The following is a 20,431-nucleotide window of genomic DNA, read 5'->3' as shown; positions in this document are numbered from 1 at the left end:
AAAGAGGTACATAAGAAGGCTGTGCACATCCGATAACAATCCATATTAGAGGTCCAGGCAGAATTATACTGTTGTCAGAAAACACAGATAGCTGGATAAAGCTGGTAACTGGGAGCCTATCTTCAAAATATTTATGCACGAGTAGCTTTATATTCACAAATGGGTCCAGTACATTATTTATTATATTCATTTACTTATTTAGTAGCTGCTTCTCCTAGTGAACAAATTGCTTTTCTAAAACAGAGGAAGGCACAGTTTCTTCTCCACAGAGCATTTAGTCCAAGACTAATCTCTTGTCTTGCCTGTTACATTGGTTTCTGGGGATGTCAGGAGTTTCACGAGAGAAAACATATGCAAAAGACAGAACCACATTTGAGGAGCAACTGCCATTTGCATGCACATTTTTGGGGCATAGATTTGTGCATCATGCTGCTCTTGTCCATGGAGCACTATTCACAAAGACAATGAGAAATTTGTGGAAAATAACTGCAGAGGCACCACTAGTTTAATTTGCTTGCAGAACCACTTGCCATCTTTTGGGAAAAATTGCACATACACATTAATAATGATCATTTGGCACCCTGAGGCACTTTTCATTTAAGAAACAAGAGAGTACTTGTGTACGTAAAATATATTTAAAAGAATCATAGTAAATGAGCACGCAAATAAGTTCTATGAAGTTAGATAAGATGAACTTTGTTCTGTTTATTCTATTACTTCCTTTTCACAACATAAATTGTGGAATGCAGTAAGCTATCCAAACATTTGTACTTTTATAATGCGATTAACTTCAATAATTACAGTGTCTCCTTATTGTAAAAGAGAGCCATCTAGTATTTATTCTTGTGCAACAGGATTTATTTTCTGGTCAGAGTACATTTAAGAACAGAAAAATTTTAAAAAGATTGCATTTTTTTACTAATTTACTAATTTAATGTCAAAATCTTACAGTTGGCATTGGACAATAATTTCTATGCACAATACATAATTTTGATTGCATTTCTTTCAGAACTGTCACCATAAGTTTAACTGCATGTTTGAGTCAAACTTTACTCTGTTATTATAAACCAAATACCACGTACAGCACCATCTAGTCAAGACACTGTTTTCTAGTATATAAGTATGCTTTTTAACAGTGGAATATAAATTGCGTAATTTTCATTCAAAAATTGGCAAATGCATAAACCTTGCCTAAATTTTTCTGTCAGTCATATTCCCATGGCAGTGGTGAACCACTCCTACTTCCAAGAACATCGTCCCTATTAGTTTGCTATATAATAACATATAAAAACTATATAGGGCATTAAACTTGTCTCAGCTTGCAAGTCCACACAGATTTTTCCAAGTGAATACCTGACTTTTAAAGAATTGCTCTGCAGCATGAAATTGCACGTAAGTGAAGCACATGATACATTCACATACAGTGTTACAATGAGACATACTCTGAAAGTGGTGAAGTCAGAATGGACTAATGGAAGCCTCCCATATTTACTATTCCTGATCAGACAAACACTTATTTTTAAATCAGGCAGCAGACCTAGTACATCTGGGCTTGTTCTTGTATGTGCCTATGTGTCTTTGTTTGGCTAGAGAACTTGTGGTTAATAGATAACATTTATGTTTACAAACTAAAACAGAAGAGGTTCTAAGTCTTACTAGCTACAGATTCTAACTGAGATCTTAATCTAGAATGATTTCTTTCCATTTTTGCTTCTTCTCATAAGAAATAAATAATTCTGTTAATTGGAAGAGGCATAAACTATACCTTACAACATTATTCTTTTTCTATCATGCCCCCCGTGACATCTGAGACCTTTGGTGGACTCACAGAGACAGTGACTGAAATGTAATATACTGTTTGTTCAAAGCCTGCTCACATTTCCTCATCACTTTTACTAGCTAGGATACTCACTGAATTTAAACAAGTTTTCCCAACATTAAAAACTGGGAATTAATAACATTTTTTTGCTGGTCTAATACAACTTACACACACACATGCACATTGCAGGAAAGCAACACATGCCAATCAGCAATTTATAGCCTATTACTGCATATTTTCAAAAACTATCAGCCAAGCCTAAGCCCATCAGCCCATAGTAGTAAGATTTTCCTTCCAGAAGAGGCGCAAGAAAGTGGGGAAATTGCAGTGATATGAACACCATGTATTGGGATCTCATTAAGAAAACATCAGTAGATCCAATCATGACTGTTTTAAAATGTTAAATGGTGCTGGCAAAACACCAAAGGTGATAGCACTTTTTACCCTGCTAAGTGAAGTATTGTAAATGCTGTAAGGCTGCTGAAGAGTGAGAAAGTAGAAAGAGGCATGGCATTTTAGTGGAAGGAAAAGTCACAAAGTAAGTGAGCTATTCTTAAAAGCAATCTTTTAGAACTAAGTGCTGGAGAATACCAGTGTTCTTTGTCATAAGAAAAAACCCCACACAGTATACCACAACTTGCAAAAATGTGCAGTTTCATGAACTAGCACTAATACTGAAGTGTTTTCTTTTACAGGAGTCTTGCAAATAATAATCTCCAGTCACTTCCAAAAGACATATTCAAAGGCTTGGATTCTTTAACAAATGTGTAAGAAAGCAATTAATTAATCTATTAATTATACTAGAAGTATAAAGAGATTATTTTAGAGGACTTTCTGAGTAACCATTCAAACCAGTAGCCAGTAATGGATCTTATTACTGGGTAGAGACTACACAGTATGGATAGGCTTGCAGTTTTTGTTGTTGAGAATTTGTGATAGTTTTGAACATTCCACCAGTTATGAAGATAAGTAATATTGTTAGTATTTATGTAATAAAGCTGCATGTTCATTAAGATTTCGTGATTAAAAAGGGAGGATCCTTAGGGATGCATGAGAGAGCAAGGCATGTGGGGAAGGTGGAAGATATTTAAGGGAGTAACATTTTAATGTGTAAGCAATGTCTGGGAAAGCTGTCTTTTCTCAATAAAGCATGTGTCTAAGTAAGTATCCCATACTAAATCTAATTGAAACCAAATCAAAACATCAATTTGTTTAAATATATATATATATATATATATATAAAATACTAGTAAAACCACAAAATACAGATAAACAGATAAATCTTATAGTTGCTTTAGTGAAATAGATCCTGTTTAGAATATACCAAATCCCATTTCATCTGATCTGGGATAATAAAAAGAAATCCTTGGCCTGCTGCCTGTATTAACAAGGTGGGCTGAATTCCTAGTGCAGAGCTGCAGTAGTAAGATGTGGACGTGGCCAGTGTATTTGGGAGCATTACTTGGCACGACTGATCGTGGCCAGGTGGTCACACAGTCTGGTCCTGGCACTTGCCTGTTCCTGTACATACGATGGGAAATCTGTCTGAAGACAGCTGTAAAAGACTTGAACAGAACTCCTTTGCTTGTGTCTCCTGAAGCCCCAGATGAATGTATCTAAAGGAGATAGTGAATACTGACTGACTGACCATCAGGTTACATTAATTCCTATTTTGTTATCTAGAAAGTTCTTTCTGAGAAAGGGTAATCCAAAAGAAGCAGGGGTCACTAGTTTGGTAGGCTTTTGCCTACCTGTAAACTCGGGGAAATCAATAAAAATTTCTGACTGATCACCAAGTTAAGATCTCCTGGATTACCTTAATATAATTAAAGCTGTGTGGGTTCTGGTATGCAGGTTTGGCTATGGGTCAGGACAAATTAAGCCAGGAAGGCCTCAAGTGAGAATAAGCAAGAGGGCACATACTTAACAAAAGCCTGTTTTTTTGTTCTCTAGGAGAAACACATTAGCTGACTACTTATTTTCGATGCATGATTTATTTGTTGTAGAGATCTTAGAGGCAATGCATTTAATTGTGACTGCAAACTGAAGTGGTTAGTGGAGTGGTTGGGCAGCACCAATGCAACTGTTGAAGACATTTACTGTGAAAACCCACCAGAATATAAGAAGCGCAAAATCAATAGCCTCTCTCCGGAAGAGTTTGATTGCATTATTACAGGTAATGTGCCTCAAATTATTTAATCTTGTTAAATTAAAGTTATAGTTTTTCATTCTAGAGCCCCTTTTTGCAGGAAGGCTGCATTCTGGATGGAATTTCTACTAAAATCAATATTGAACTCTTTGATGGTCTAAGTCTGACATGGGAATCATTTAGGAGCAGTGTCCCATATTGCAGTATCTACTCAAACTTCAATATGTTACATAAGGATTTGGAAAACTGGGACATAGAACACTACCTCTTTTTATTGAGAAAGATTGAAAACCAAACTGTAGTGCTCCTTTATCAATAGAAAAATTGGACTAGTGATGAAATACTGTAATTTGTAATAAATTGGTATCGGATAAGCAGACTTTTTTTCAGTACAGTATGTAAAGTATCTCTGTAATTATCATCTGTTGTGTGCACTTTTGCAGAATTTGAAGTTTATCAGTCCCTGCCATACCAATCTCTGTCAGTAGATACTTTCTCATATATGAATGATGAACACGTGGTTATTGCTCAGCCTTTTACCGGAAAATGCATCTTTCTTGAATGGGACCATGTGGAAGTGATGTTCAGGAATTACGACAACATTACAGGTATGAATGCTGCTTGACAAATAACATTACAACAAATTATCCAGGAAGTGGTACTAATCCTGTCTTTTACTTTTCTCTTTATAGGTACTTCAACTGTTGTGTGTAAACCTATAGTAATTGAGAGCCAGCTGTATGTCATTGTCGCACAGCTGTTTGGAGGCTCCCACATATATAAAAGAGATATTTTTGCTAATAAGTTTATAAAAATTCAAGATATTGAAATCCTTAAAATCCGAAAACCCAATGACATTGAAACTTTCAGGATTGCTGAAGACTGGTATTTTGTTGTTGCAGACAGTTCAAAGGCTGGTTTCACCACGGTTTACAAGTGGAATGGGAATGGATTTTATTCCCATCAGTCTCTGCACGCCTGGTACAGAGATACTGATGTGGAGTATCTTGAAATATCTGGCAAACCACATTTAATTCTGTCAAGTAGTTCCCAAAGACCTGTAATATATCAATGGAACAAAGGAACAAATGAATTTGTTAAGCGGTTTGATATTCAAGATATGGAAGACGCATATGCAGTGAAGCATTTCAAAGTTAAAGAGGATGTATACATTTGCTTAACAAGATTTATTGGGGACTCTAAAGTAATGAAATGGGGTGGTTCAGCATTTCTGGATTTACAAAGGATGCCATCCCGAGGGTCAATGGTATTCCAACCACTTCAGATAAATAATTATCAATATGCCATTCTTGGAAGTGATTATTCTTTCACTCAAGTCTATTATTGGGATGCGGAAAAGGCAAAATTTGTGAAGTTTCAAGAATTAAACGTACAGGCACCAAGATCTTTCATACATGTCTCCATCGATAAACGAGATTTTCTCTTTGCTTCAAGTTTTAAGGGAACTACATTGATTTATAAACATGTCATAGTTGACTTAAGCGCATGACACATAATTCTGAGATTACATCAGACTTTCTACTGTAAGTGGACAAAATGAACTAAATGCATGATGACTCTCTTATCTTACTTCCAAATGAATGCCTTTAAAAGTTGAGATTGCTAGAACAAAGTATTACTAGTATTTTCATCTTTAATTGTCAAGTCTAGTGGTGTTGGAAGTTGCATTTTTTAACAAAAAGAAATTAACCGTTCTTTGCATCCACAATATGTAAATACATGTGCAACTGCATCTGTTGCTATAAAGAATATTAAGATGTACTTTTCCATTTATTTATTCACCTGTTTGAAACAACTGCCAAATAAAATGTTTACATTTTGTGTCTTTCACATTCCAAATATTATTTGCAGGTGATACTTTTTATTTGTGTATATATTATACACATATAAAATAAAGCCAAGAAGGCATATTGCCCAATGCAGTGTTGTAATGCATAGAAGATGCACAATATTGAAGATCAGGTGGGTTTTGCTTATAACAAGAAGTTCTTGATAAAGATACTGCATTGAAACACAAGCCTATAGATTATCACCTGGACAATCCTTGCAGTTATGTAAAGCTTCACTTATTTAAAAAGAACTCTAAGCAGAAAAAAGAATTCAGTTACCTAGATGTGGTTGTAGGATGAAGGGTTCAGTTATACACATCTAAGTGCAGGATGGGCCATTGTACTGTGTATAGCTAAAAATTTACAAAGAACTCGGCAGGATAAAAGACAAGGTAAAGGTCTGTGTTTCTTCACCTGATGCTGAAGCAGCAGAAAACAAATCTCTTGTACAACACTGGGGCTGTTACTGTGCTGAAAAGCTGAAAGCTGGAAGCAAAGCTTATTTTTCAGCTAGCACTATTTCTATAGCTGAACTGTCAAACATCACTTGCATGAATTCTGTGTCCTTGTCAAGTCTTTCCACTGTAATTGCAATTATTTAGTCTTCAATGAATTTATTCCTTATTCTGAATGAAGCTAGTGAATGGGAAGTAATTTTTTTCCACTACCCTGCAATGAATCTTAGTAGCAGGTACTTCTGAAATTCAGGGAATTTTGAATGTGGCAGGATAAAGTCAGTTTGTATAGTGTATGCAATTCCAGGGAACCTAACTATATCTGTTAAATTATGCCAAATCTGAATTTGGCATCAAAATCCATTACAAGCTCAAAGTTAAAATAGTCTTTTGTTTACATACATCTAGTGCACCACTTGAGAGAAACCTACACTGATGCTGAAAATGATTTGGTGCAGCTCAGGAAGAGAGCTCAAGTTTATTTTAGACACCTTTGCATTCACTTAAGTTATCATTGTGCTCCAGTGCCATCTTCAAAATATACACATGAATACTCTGTTCATTTCTGCACATTTCTACCATTCACAGACAATGATTGGTGAATAAAACTAATCATACTATGCAGTTCAGCTAGCCACATGAGCTGATTAATGTATATTTTAGGAAGCCAGTCCTAAACAGTATGCTTCTGTAATAAAGAATGGAGGGGTTTTTATATTTAATGTTATTTGAAAAGTAAGAAATCTCACCTGAACAATACTACTCTAATAAGTTAATTTTTCTGATGCCTTTTTATCCATAGCTGCTAAGTATTTGGCTTAATAACTACCTATTCCGTAAGTATTTACAATGTGAGTAGAAAGATTTTAAACTATGTTTCACAGCTGAAACCTCCCAATTTTTTCTTAATAAATACATTTCCAAAAATCCTCTTAATAAATAATCTCTTGTTTGGCAGTTTCCTTTATATGTCAAACCATATTTCCTTTATGTGGTTTTAGCTTTTATATGAGCATGATTTCAAACCCCAGATGAACCCAAATAATACTTTTTATTATTTCTCAACATTGGCTACACATCTGTGATTGCCAACTCAGTTTGTCCATTTCTTCTTCAGTGCTCTTTGCATGGGAAAGGAATGAAATACAAAGTCATGAACCCATCTCCAATCTACCAGCAACCCATTAAATGTTTTCTATTTCTTCTTGTCTTCTGTTTCAGTCTTTTACTTAAGGTCCAATTGAATTATGTGCACTGTTTCTGATCTGATTTTTCCCATTGTACTTGTGCACACTCTATCAAATTATAAAGATAATGGCTATGTATCCTCCTCATTATGAACATGTTATCCACATCTGGCTGAATTTAAGTGGAATTGGAGAAACTTGCTAATCTGCTACCAACATTTATTTACAAACAACATATTGTATACCTTGAAAAATTTAATTTACGGAATTGTATTTCAGAGCCAGCCAGCTTTGCTGGCTAAGGCCTATGCTATAGTAGTGCTATGATTGTTTTTCTGAGTTACCTCATTCTGAAATAATATGACAGACTTACGGGAATTCATTGTTACTCCTGGGTTTAAAGGAGGAATTTAAATGCCTGCAAGGGTGTGAGTCACTAGAATTTTACATTCACAGTACATACAAAACTAGCCATGGTACAGTGGAGGGTAGCAAGGGATTAATCTGCTGGAAAACGCAACTGTGATATCAGTTTGGTTGTTGTCTCAGAAAATTTTACCTGTAATCAAGCATTAGTGATTTGGGAAGTTCTTAATGCCTATGTAATTTTTGGAAGGCCAACTAATTACTATAAAATGCTGAATTGAAACCCATTCTCTTTTGAAGATCCCTTTCTTTAGTCAGTCAGGTGGAGACTCACAGGGACAAGAGCCAGTTTCTTATTGTGTGAGTATAGCATTTCTTTGTGCCACAGAAGGAACTGAGGTATTTTTAGAACAGAACTCATAATCCCTAACGTAGAAGAGCGTAAAGGCTCATTAGGTGGTTCCCTGAGCTGTTTCTTCCTGATTCCAGAAACTGGCCTTTTAACAGCTCATCTGAGCATAAGGCTAAGACCATATTCCATCCTGGTTCTCTGCTCAGTATTCCTTCTGATATCAGTGGAAGAGTCAGCAAAAAACGAGAATAGAACCTTTTATCATCGATACATTGATATTTTTTTAAAATGTTGTTTTAAAAAACCTGTTTCTTTCAGCAAAGTCTCTGTTACTTGTGGTTGACTGGCTGTCTTCGGTAGTTGTAATGGATTTTCTAAACTCCCTAATTGTTTTGTTTATGACTGACAGAGTATGTAAGCTACTAAATGTATTACAGAAGACAGTGTTGAAGGTTATTAATGGGTACTGCTGATCCTCGACGCTCCTTAGTCATGTTAATGTCTAAGACAGAGAAAAAGAACATTAATGGAATAGTATTGTATTTCTACAACTACTTCATTATATTTTTAATAGAGCACAAATATAAAATATGCACCTCTCTACTTTGGAAGAGATATATAAAATACATTCAGAATATCTGATACTATACCATGTGTAACTTTTTTTATTTTGTCTGTTGCAATGTCTAGGACTTGCAGGTTTTTTTGTTCCTACTTATTTTCCATTAAAAAAAAAATTCCAAAATGCACTCTGCTACTAAGAAGGAAATTCAGTAAGGAAATATCTTGTTGAGTAAGGTAAAATAAACAGAAATGTATTACTGGTTTGTATTTAATTTTAACTTAATTATTTTAATTTTTTTAACTTTATTTGAAGGGGTTGTAACAGCCACTTGAAGTACACTTGATGATGGGAAACAATTATTAGCATAGTTCATAACGTGTGATATGCTTTGGTATGTTCTAGTGGGAAGCTCACTAACAGCTGTATTTATGTATATGAGCATTACAATATATTGTGTTAGCATTCAGTGGAAAATAAAGAATGTTTAAACCATAGAAGTAACAAAAAGTCCTCAGACTGACAATAGCACCAAGAGAAAGCAGAGAAGTCAGCATGCCCAAAATGTTACAACTAGGAACAGAATATAAGCCCACAGCAAGTCTCAAGAGTGTGGAAGTTTTCCCCTTCAAGGAAGTAATTTTCTTTCCATGAAACACGTACCAGGTTTCTCCTCAGTGGGGACCCCTGAAAATCCAGATAATCACCCAGTTCTTGAAAAATACAGTTAGAAGCTTACAAACTAAAAGCATTACATCCATGATCCTAATATGTGGATTTTTTTCCTTTTGACACCTCTCTGTTACATCAGAGTGGTAACACAAAGGGAGTGGTGAGCACACTACTGCCCAGTAAAAGGGCCAGGGCCCTGCCAGGGCCAGACAGAAGTTAAGCAAAGCTCAGCAGATGGTTAAGCAGATGGAAAATGCAAACCCAAGCACTCAATTCACTCAGCTGTTAATGCCTCCCCCACTGCCTAGCAGGTTTTCTCTCTGATTTGTTATACATATTGCCAACAGTTGCCACTACCTTTCATATGTCTGAAAGCCTTCTCCTCTCATTCTTGCTGATCTGAAGCCCTAGGCGTGGTAGTAAAGCTGTGATTTAGACTCCTATTGATTAGAATGGCTGAATGTGTTTTTGTGGCCGGGAACTCACCGATAAATGTCGAGGTCTTGGGGAGTTCAGTTCCTCCAGACCGAGCTGCGGTACACTGCCTGACTTACTGTTAATGGCAACTTTTCTTCCTTACTGATGACTCTGAATCCTAATGGCTGGTGTTACAGGCATGTCTCTGTTTATAGTTCACTTAAACAAAGTGCTCAGAGGCGAACCTAACCCTATTTCTATTCAGGAATTTTCCTGAAATGAACTATAACTACAAAGACCTCCAGTGTGCTATACAGAAGTGGTGTTGTATTTGTGCTTTGAGACTTTGAATTGCTCCAATTAGTTATGGTAGTGTAATACTTCTGTCTTCAAATTTGTTACAGTAGAAAGCAATTTGCCCCCAAATATGCATATTTATATTCATAGAATTGTTTATTTATACTCCAAATAAACTGAAGTGGATGATGGCAATAATTATGTTACTGTTTCCGATCTCCCATTCATCAAATCAATTTCTGAATTCTCAAAGTTGTTTTCAACTCAGCCTTACTTTATTCTTCCTACTGAATTATTTCAATTGAAAAAGAACTTTCTGACCCATTCTCACTTCCTGTTTGAAGGCCTGGATAGCGACAGCAGTATGTTAGCAAGTTGTCAACCTGCCCAGATGGTGAGCATCCAAAAATGCTGAAAGAGCTTCAGAATAAACAGGCTGATCTGCTAAGAATACATAGTCCTTCATTAAAAACAATTTATGTGCAAAAGAAGTAGAAGTAACGAACATTATGTCTATTTTTCTAAAAAGTTCATGGGATAACCAGTGGGATTTCAGTAAAAAGTAAAAGTAAAATCCACATTTATCTGAAATTATAAATGAAAATGGAAGTGTAAAATTTCAGGAGAAATTAGGTAACTAAGCAAGTGGGACAGGCTGACTAGTGAAGTTGAGGGTCCAGAAATGCAAAATATTATACATAGGAAAGAAAGGCTTGCAAAGTTTAAAATTAGCAGTAAAGAAAGTCAACTTGACATTGTTGTGAACAACTCAGAAAGATACTGATCTCAATATACAGCTACAGGAAAGAACAAATAATGCTACCACATGTGCAGGATAATAGGGAGAATACAACACTACATGTCATGGCAAATCACTGCTGTTGCCTTATTTGAGATACAGCATGCAGTACTAATGTAGCCATCTCAAAAAACACTGCAGGGTGATTAAGGACTCAGAGATGTGGAAAAATTCCCTGAAGGCGTGGAACAAGATGGCACTTGACACTATCAAACCCCAAGCCATAAACCAAAATACCTTCCCCTACAAATTAAATTGTGGCATTCACTGTCATAGGCAGTGACATAGGGGACAATAATACAGCATTCAGAAAGTCAAACATGGAAAAATTACATAAAAATTGTAATTCTATTTTTTTAGTACTAAACATAATTGCTCTTCATTAGGGAAGAGAAGGGTCTTTGCACTTCTGTCAGAAGCATCTGGCTGTAACTACTTTGGATGAAAAGCCAAGCAGCTGGATAATGAATGTGCTCCAGTGTTGCATTTCCTATCTTCAGTTCAGAAATTAGCTCAGCTTTGTTGCTGAGGTCCACAAAATAAAATATGTAAGATGTACATATGAGACAGACATTCAGAAGCACTTACAATACTGAGAAAGTTAACACTGAAAAAATCTGTAAGATACCAGCAACATAATTCCTTGAAATTATGTCAACAATTAAAAAACTTTGGCAAATTATTTGCAAGCACTTGAGAATATAATTGCACAACTTAGGCTTGCTTCAGCTATGTAAGTCATGACAGAAGTAGATTCCCGTGGGAAGAACAGAACTCAGCTTTTTATAAACTTATTAATACGATTTGAATATTAGAGCTGTAGGAACATTAGTAGCAAAGTACCTTATGATTAAGCAGGTAATAGTATTTTCCTGTGAAGGAGTAATTTCTAAACCACAGGAACAGATCAACAATTTTGGAAAAACAAACAAACAAACAAACAATCCCAATGTCACAATTTCCAAATAACTGTGAAATTTGAAACCCCTATCCTGCTCCATTTTGTCCCCCATATACAATAACATAAGGATACTGCCCATTCAGGAAAAACACCGTACATATGTTGCTCCAAAACGTGAAACAAAGGAAGAAAAAGGATAAATCTGGAACAGAAAGTTTAATTGCACATGTGAATATCTAAATTTTTTGATATATAGATTACTATGAAAAAGAGAACATCCTTTTAATGTTTACACTTGAAGGCGTTAGCTACCTGAATTATAGATTGCAAACACAGATAAAAATCCAGTGCTTCTAAATAATTCATATGCACCGGCATTAGTCCAGTCTTAAATCCTATCTTTAACTTTTCCTTAGCATTATTTAAGATAACAATGAGTCCTTCCAACTAAACTCACTTCAAGTGAGTTTGGCTGGAACCAAGAAAAAATATCTGGTACAGCAGCTGCTAGAAAAGCTCTGCCTTTTTATAAAGGGTTCTGCAGTACATCAAACTGCAACAGCACTATGATAATCATATTTTATTAGCTTGAACCGAATTGGAAATGAATGTTTGTTCCAGAATTACAACTCATTTCAGAATTTCTGTAAAATCATTTTGAGAGCAGTGATGCTACCAGAGGATCTAAGAGTTAGAAAAAAGGAAGCTGATTTCAACTACATATCAAAAAATCCTATGGGTTTGGTTGTGACTTCGCCTAACTGTTGTATAAATGTAATTAAGTAGAATTATTGCAAAACAATAAGTTAAAGAAATTATATCAACTGTAAAGTGTACCTGGCAAGATTATTACAAATAAACTATGCCAGAGCAACATCACTCTATACAGCCAGAGCTCCCTTAAGCCAGTGAATTGCAAAGGTCCTTCCTTCTCTGAGAGTACCTTATAGCCCTCCTTGTTCCTGCACAGGGAGTAGGCACCCCAGAAGCTGCCCTTGGAGGATGGGAACGAGCTCCAATCATGCCTCAACAGAAACAATTTCCTTGAAGTACAGCCACAGAGCAGAGGCATTCCTCCCAGTGACAAGGATAAGTCAGCAAGGTCTTGAGGGCACCAGCTCGTGCATGTCAGAACATTCCTAGTTTTGCTGGTATTTCAGGGGGAGTAATCAGCTTGTGTGTGTCAACAAACCCAAGCTCACTTAGCGTCCACTTGCTGGGGAGCCAGGAACAGATTGCAGAGGTCAGCACATGCCGCAAAAGCTTGGTCAGCCCATTCCTGGGGGGCTGCCACTCTGGCACTGTTCACAGGATGTGAGCTAGCTGAGGTTACAGGGACATAAAAATAACCATTTGGAGTTAGACCTGGGTTCGTGTGCTCCAATGTCCTGCCTACTTGGCCAGAAGTGATGCTTATTATAAAACCCAACAGTATGGGAATTACAGCACTATGATTTCCCAGTATACCCTCTCAGCCTCCAGCAAGAAAGGAAAAGAAACCCTGCTTCTTGCCTTAAGGAGGTGTTCTTGTGGACAGCAAAATGCCTAGAATAGGTACATCCCTCATGCAAGGCAGCAGCAGGGTTTTTTGCTCTAATGAGGAATGCTCTTCTGCATTGCGGCTCCTGGAGGTAATGAAGGAGCACTGACTCAATTAAAAAATAATGAAAAAAAAAAAAGACCCCATTTATGTCTGTGAGTCTGACAAAGGGAAAGGGTTTTAAAATCTGTGTTGCAAGGGTTTTTTTTCTTAACAAAACTGGAGTTGCATTTCAGCTCACTCCCCTTTGAACATACTCATACAAGCAAATTGAGAGGAGTAAGCATTGCACCAGCTTGTTGGAACAAGGTGAGAGGTGCACAGGCTGAATCATGCTAATGTTTCATATGTTTATCATGTGTCTATATATAAATACAAAATATAAATATGCTTTATATAATAATATAACAATATCATAAATCATTCACATATATAAATATATAAATGTGTTATAGAGTCCCAATAAGCTAATACTGATCCATCACCTGTGACGAGGTTATTTACATTTTATTTAATTTTTGTTCTGGGGAAAAGTAGAAGCTAATGAACAATAATCTCTTTTAAGTAAGGCATATAAACAATTGCTTAATAATTCATAGGAGTTTCAAGTAAGGCAGCTTCCCCCCTTCCTGCCCTGCAGAGCCGCCCCAGGCAGATAGCTTACAGAATAGGAAACATACTGTGTAAGTGCCAAGAAATGCAGCTGATTTAAATAATTATCTCCCTTTCCACAAAGAGAAACTATACATTCAGCCATTTCTACTGCTGTAAAAAGACAGTTAAAGTGACTGTGAAAATATACAACAGTCACAAAGGGCATTATAGAACAGAACAAAATCAGACAAGCAACAATGGCAACTATGAGCAATTTCCACTTTTCTCCATTCCTCCTTGGGAGCTCTGACCCTCAATGGCACTCAAGCTATACTTCTGTTCTCTGATTTTTGTACTGTACTGCCTGCCAGAAAAGACATCTCTGGAAAGTCACCACAAACTTTAAAGTTACATAATATTTTATTTCTCTTTTTTTCCTCTCCATAGTGCTGCATGCTATGAAGAAGAAAGAAAAACTCCCCCTTGTCTGCTACTCATGCTCTGAGTAAATTAGAAGGAGTATGTATTTAATGATGACATCATTTCTATTCAAGCACATTACAGAATGGTAACTGATAACCTTCTGCCTATCTTCTGTATCTGTGGTTCAAAGAATATCTGCCCTTCCCTCTTGCAAGCCCTTTGGCTTTAGTGGCTGTGTTGAACAAGCTTTTATAGCAATTTCAGTTATACATAGTGGCAATTTGCCACTAAATAACAGGAAAAATTCTTTCCAAGATTTCCAAGGAAGAGTCGGAAAACAAAAAAGGTTATCAAAATTTCCAAATATGTTTTTGAAAGATCCAGAAATTGGGATGGGTTTGGGAAAGAATTTTAAATGAAGGCACTTATATTGTTGAAACATCAAATTTAGATATTTCAAAATAAAGCACTGTATTTTGGAAATATATAAATTTAAGCAACAATCAGGAGGAGATGCTTACCAGGAGAAGCACCTACCCAGGGCAGTGCATACATAAATTCTAGCATGCTCATTTCTTCTTTTCCATAATCCCATGCCATCAATTTTTGATTTTTTTTTCTGGATTCCTTGTTTATTTTCTTGTATTTTCCTTTTCCCCCCCACTGTGCATCCCTGTATATACTGACTGATCTTACTCCTTATGAGTAACAACTTATTTAAAGGGAATAGAGCTTTACTCAGTTTTATGGCTAATCTCATAACTCAGAACTAGAAATAGTACTGACACAACAGGAAATGCAGTAAGGGAAAGGGAACATGCCAAGGTTGCATTCTCTTCACTGCATAAATGGCTCCAATAAACAACTGGAATTATAAGAGTTGCTGTGCTACAGTGAATCCATACTCCTCTAGCATTTTTTAAAAAGGCACTTTCCCGGGAATTTTTTGTGTATAGTGAGTACTCAGATACCTTCAACCCACCAAATGAGACAATATGCCTGAATAAAACCCCACCCACAATTATTTTGCCAGAAAGCAGACTTTTCCAAATTTATACTTTCACACTGGTTGCCTTGCCAAGTTTATATTAAAAATATAGATTCACCTAAAGAAGTAGAAGTAATAGCCTTGAACATGTTTTATCAAGCACTGACAGTTTGATACATTAGGAATTCTGTTCATTACCTGCACTGTGTCCCAGCATAAACTAAGACCATACCCATGTATGTACGCACCATGACATGCAGGAGTTACAACTGAGAGAGAGGCACACAGGGTGTGTAAATACACGTTTCCTGTTAAAAACTCCTTTCGCTGAGATTTGCATGATATACTTGTTACATAACAATCTATAAAACTTCACTGCAGTACAACAGCAAGTGCTGCTGCTTCCTCAGAGTACCAGGCCAAGACCTGAATGCCACCCACCACCACTGTGCTGTAGAAAACTAACAGTGTTTTGGCCTGTGGCAAATACAAATGATCAACAAAACCAGTACTACTGTTCATTTTCTTTTCTCACAGTGAGTTACTAAAGTTCACTCTATTGGTTTGCTTAGATGTTTATGTTCTTCAGTGGAAATGAAAAGATAGAGAAAGAAAGAAGAGGAATCAGACAGATCTTTCATCAAGAGATTAAAAGAAAATATTCTTTTGTCCAAGATGTATTGGAATAACAGCCTTTTCCACATGCTTAAAGAGAATAAAAAAATTTACATAACTTTTTTAATTTAAGGATCACCATCTAAATTTGCATAAACTCTCCAGACATTTAAGTGAAATACAAGAATGAAAACACTACAGTCTTTAGAGTACGTGGAAAACTATTTTTAATTTATCCTTCCAGGAATACTAGCTACAGAGACTTGATTGCTTAGCAAGCAGTGTAGTTAAGCCATCTGAGGATAGAAGCATGACCTTTATGTGGCCAAAATCAGCTAAGCAGTACACCTTTAATACTGGATTGAAAGTACATTAACAATTATAGAAGCAGAATTTGAATATTGTCCTGCTTATCCATTATTTTTCAATTCTTCAGAAGTAAAGAAAATGAAATCTTTCATTCTGGATACCACCGAATCTTTTGTTACTCCTTGAATCTACATATCTCAATACTTTCAATCTCCTGAAGAGCAACTGCTAATAGTGCAATCTGGAAAATGCAGTTAAAAAGAGCCTCAGTATATCTCCATTATATTGACCATAATTGCAGGATTCCCTATTATTTCAGTGTTCCACCCCATCTCCTGTTTTATAGTACTATTCATTACAAACACCAACTCAGGAAGAAGAAAACTGTGATACTTGGAACACACTGTGACACAAGATTAAACATTTGTACAACAGTCCTATATATACATGCAGAAGCAATTTGTGGTGATGGCAAAACTAAGAATCATTCACCATCCACCAAAACAGGGAATCTGAGAAATACAGGTCTCTTCTAACACCTAAGATGGACACAAAACCCACTAAGACAGACACTGGAATTTTGATGGGGAGGCAGGAGCTCATATGGACCACATTTTTACTGGGCTGAGAGACTACAAGTGTTCATTCATTTTAAACCTAACTTTTGTTTTTTAAATTTCTTTTACCATGTGATCAAACACAGGAGCACATTGCCCAGGGAGGTGGTGCAGTCTCCACACTTGGAGATATTCAAAATCCCAAGAGAGAGAGTCTTGAACTCTAGCTGACCCCGCTTTGAGCACGGAGGGGGGGGGAGGGGTGGAGTAGATGACCTCTCAAGGCACCAGAAGTGCCCATCAGCCTCAGCTATTCTATGATTCCCAAACAACTCTGGGTTGGACAGAAGTTTGAATGAATGACCAGGACAATGAAACTCCTTGGTGCTGCAATAATCATCTGTTTTATGGCACTCAGGTGCAGAGGTAAATGGTTATTACAATGCACTTAAGAGTTGGATCCATTTCAGAAGCTGAGGAAGTAATTCTTATCTGGTTTTTTGTTAAACCTTTTCAGAAGGAAAGGAAACCATGCAAGTTTATTATTTATTTTGTTACTTATTTGCATTAGTCTATATTTCTTTTAATGAACTTTTTGCTAGACAACTTAAAAAAAATTGGTTTACAGACTTACCATTTTTACAGAATAAAAGCCATAGAAATGGACTACTGTGTTGATTTAAATCTACTACTTTTATAGCTTAAGCAGTACGTAACAGTGCTGACTCAGCTATAGTCAGATCAAACTGGGATAGATGTCACCAGGGTGTTCCACGTGCAGTACCAGGAATCCAGATGTCCTTCCTGCTGGAGCTCTGCAGAGCTTTAGTGCTGCTCTTAGGAGAAGTGAGTAAGGGCTAGGTCAGTTCCAGGGCTCCCTCAATTTATATTAATTTAGTTCTTACTAAGCCTCCAAGAGCAGCAGTGTTCCCAAAAGCTTATTAGAATATATCAGCAGTGGATAAAAGAAATTATGTGATAGTGGATAAAGGTCTTATAATCTCTTAGAAAAGTCCCACGGTTCTCCACAAAACTTACTTAATTGCTTTGTCATTTGTGCTTGTTAGTGTTTCTGGAAAGCCACTGTGAGGAGTCAGAGACAGCATTTGCGGGGGGGGAGATGGAAACCGAACACCAAAGGGACCCTTACCAGGCACGCAGACCAAGACCAGTGACACATTACAGGACTTTAAAGTACTTGTCAGGCCTGTATGTCAACCGGCAGTGAAGGACTGGCTTGTTCCTGGCACTTATAATGACAAAAACTGTCTGTCGAAATTCTGGGTGAGGATGATAATATTCTTCCTCTGGAAAGAGTAACCTCAGAAAGCTCCCTGTGTGGAGAGTGGTGACTACGCAGGAGGTGGCTCACTTTCTGCACTTAGGATATTATGGAAACCAAATGAATGCCATTTCAGCTGCTGCTGCAGTTTAATTTTCAATGATCGAATTGCCCAAGTTTACTAAAGCTTTTTCTTATGGACTTTGCACTCAGCAAAGATACTATAGGTGATGTGCTGGAGAAAGGAACAGCTAGTTCTGGGCACAGTATTACAGAGATGAGACTTAATCTGTACTTGAAAAGGCTGCATTGACACGTCACATTTATGCAGGTACTTAATTTTCCAGTCTACGGCAGCATGACTGCAAATTACATTTGCCTGCTGGTTAGTTTGGGCAGCTGCAACTGCTCTGTTTCCTTGTTCAGAGATGAGGGTTGTACTTCACAGGGAGAACTTGGAAGCTCTCAAGCTGAGACAAACCTGGCAGTTTGACCAGCAGCAAACAGAACACTTCATGTATCTTGGCATAAACAAACACTGCCCTCAGATGTTCCCTTTCAAAACCAGACATGGAGGGGTACAGAGGGGGTTGTTGCAGTCTCTTTGAAACTCTTTACAGCTCAGTACTTGGCACTGTGGCACTTAGAAAAATTTACTTTGGGTTTCATAGTGGCAGTATTATAAAATAAGTACATAATCTGTGTATTTTAACAAATAGCCAGAAATTGTAAGCATTCACTAAAATTTGTTCTGTGTCTGTACTGTGGACCATGTTTGGCCTCTGGTTTCCTTCACTGAAGACTCAAGTTAGCCAGCTGCTTCTGCTGTTACTGACTACAGAGGCAACTCACCAAGTGACTGTGCAGACAGCCACAAAAATCCCACTGCTCAGGGGATGTGCCAGGTGTTCCTCTGAGACACCTGTGGGATCACCAGCCCGGGATAGCTGCTGAGAGACAGAATCCCCACTGCCCTTCCACCAAAACTTGTCTGGGGAAGGACAGCTCTAACTTTGTTGGCGATTCATGAACAGTGGCCTGTGAAAGCTGCCTTGGAGTGCAGATAAGTTTAAGTTTCTTGAGAAAGCAACAGGTTGCCAGGTTTATTTGCACCTCCCTCTCTAAATTAAACCAAACTCTGAGTAATAGAGAAGTGCATTAGGAAAAAGTAACTTCTTAATTAAGGGTGTCTGTTTGGGAAATTTTGCATCTCCAGAGGAAAGCTTTAGTAAAGCTTTCAATATAGACTTTGTACAGAGCTATGCTGATAGGAGCTGTAATACAAGTTGCTTATAAATATGCAGCATATATTTATTTTCTTGGTTTATAGCAATAAGAGTTCAGATAATTTAAATATTTAGAAATAATTAATTCTGATTTCAACACAACCTTATTAATTGATTTATCTTGGTTTAATAATTGATATGGCATATCTAATTTTTAGTTAAGAACAATCTGTGAAACAATTCTGGTCATATTAATCAAACACTGGCTCCAAGATAATGAAATACTTACAGCCTCTGGTGGGTTAGCATGGACTATAAAATGTGCTAAACCAGAGACCCAGAAAGCTTGAAATAGCTTTTATGAGGTAGCTTGAGGGAAAACTTAAAATCATTTGTATGAAATACCTTGTATCTACCATTTGGCATTCAGTTTGCTAAAGCTGTAGATTACATTTCCCTTTGTTAAGAATAAAGAAACAAACACGGATTAATTTATGCAGCTAAGAGATTTTCCTCCCATTTTAATTATTGGTAACAGCTCAACTTGCTCAAAAGGGAAAAAAATAGTATTTTAAATTTATTCTGCTTCTTCTACTCCGCACTTTCTCATGGGTAAGGAAAAAGGGCTACTCCTGTTTTTCTCTCTACCCTTTCCGATAGGCAGCATTGTTTTCTTAGGGAAAACGTACCCCGAGAAGGTGGCTAAATGATTTCTGTGCCCTACTAACGATCCTGACTGAATCGCCCACCAGGTTCCCATCTCCATGTTGACCCGAGTGCAGCCAGCCGCTCTTGCAGGGAGCGATGTTCTGCCCTGCCCACTGACACGGCAACACTGACGGGTCCACCAAAGGTCATCCCGGCTCTCCCAACGGGCGCGGAGCCCGGTGCAGCGGGAATTCCCACCGTGACACCCCGGACATGCGGGGCTGTGGCGGGTCAGAAACGGGGCAATTGATGACCCCGCCCAGGCTGAGCTGTGAGGGGTCACTGCCGCGGACACACACAGCGACACTTTCATTTCGGGCGCGCAGATGACGCAAAAACGCCCCTAAAATAACTTTGCGTCAC

At 37.3% G+C, this 20,431-nt stretch overlaps 2 protein-coding genes across 4 annotated transcripts in view; both read left to right on the top strand.

The window, feature by feature from the left end:
• LGI1 (leucine rich glioma inactivated 1) overlaps positions 1–8,815 on the top strand; it is a 31,892-nt gene extending 23,077 nt beyond the window's left edge. For 2 of the 3 annotated variants that reach the window (XM_008643796.2, XM_017726048.1), the window contains 4 exons: positions 2,515–2,586; positions 3,826–3,995; positions 4,412–4,576; positions 4,661–8,815. In XM_008643796.2, the coding sequence (XP_008642018.1) occupies positions 2,515–2,586; positions 3,826–3,995; positions 4,412–4,576; positions 4,661–5,478 (1,225 nt within the window). In that variant the 3' untranslated portion in view covers positions 5,479–8,815. The remainder of the gene's footprint in view (positions 1–2,514; positions 2,587–3,825; positions 3,996–4,411; positions 4,577–4,660) is intronic. The other variant, XM_017726047.1, reaches the window with a different exon arrangement.
• Positions 8,816–20,281: 11,466 nt separating this feature from the next.
• SLC35G1 (solute carrier family 35 member G1) overlaps positions 20,282–20,431 on the top strand; it is a 7,325-nt gene continuing 7,175 nt past the window's right edge. The window contains exon 1 of the mRNA XM_017725859.1: positions 20,282–20,298. Coding sequence (XP_017581348.1) covers positions 20,282–20,298 — 17 coding nt within the window. The remainder of the gene's footprint in view (positions 20,299–20,431) is intronic.

The sequence above is a fragment of the Corvus brachyrhynchos genome, unplaced genomic scaffold, assembly GCF_000691975.1.
Source record: "Corvus brachyrhynchos isolate BGI_N302 unplaced genomic scaffold, ASM69197v1 scaffold61, whole genome shotgun sequence".
NCBI classification, from domain to species: domain Eukaryota; kingdom Metazoa; phylum Chordata; class Aves; order Passeriformes; family Corvidae; genus Corvus; species Corvus brachyrhynchos.
This window is presented reverse-complemented; position numbering and strand designations above follow the sequence as displayed.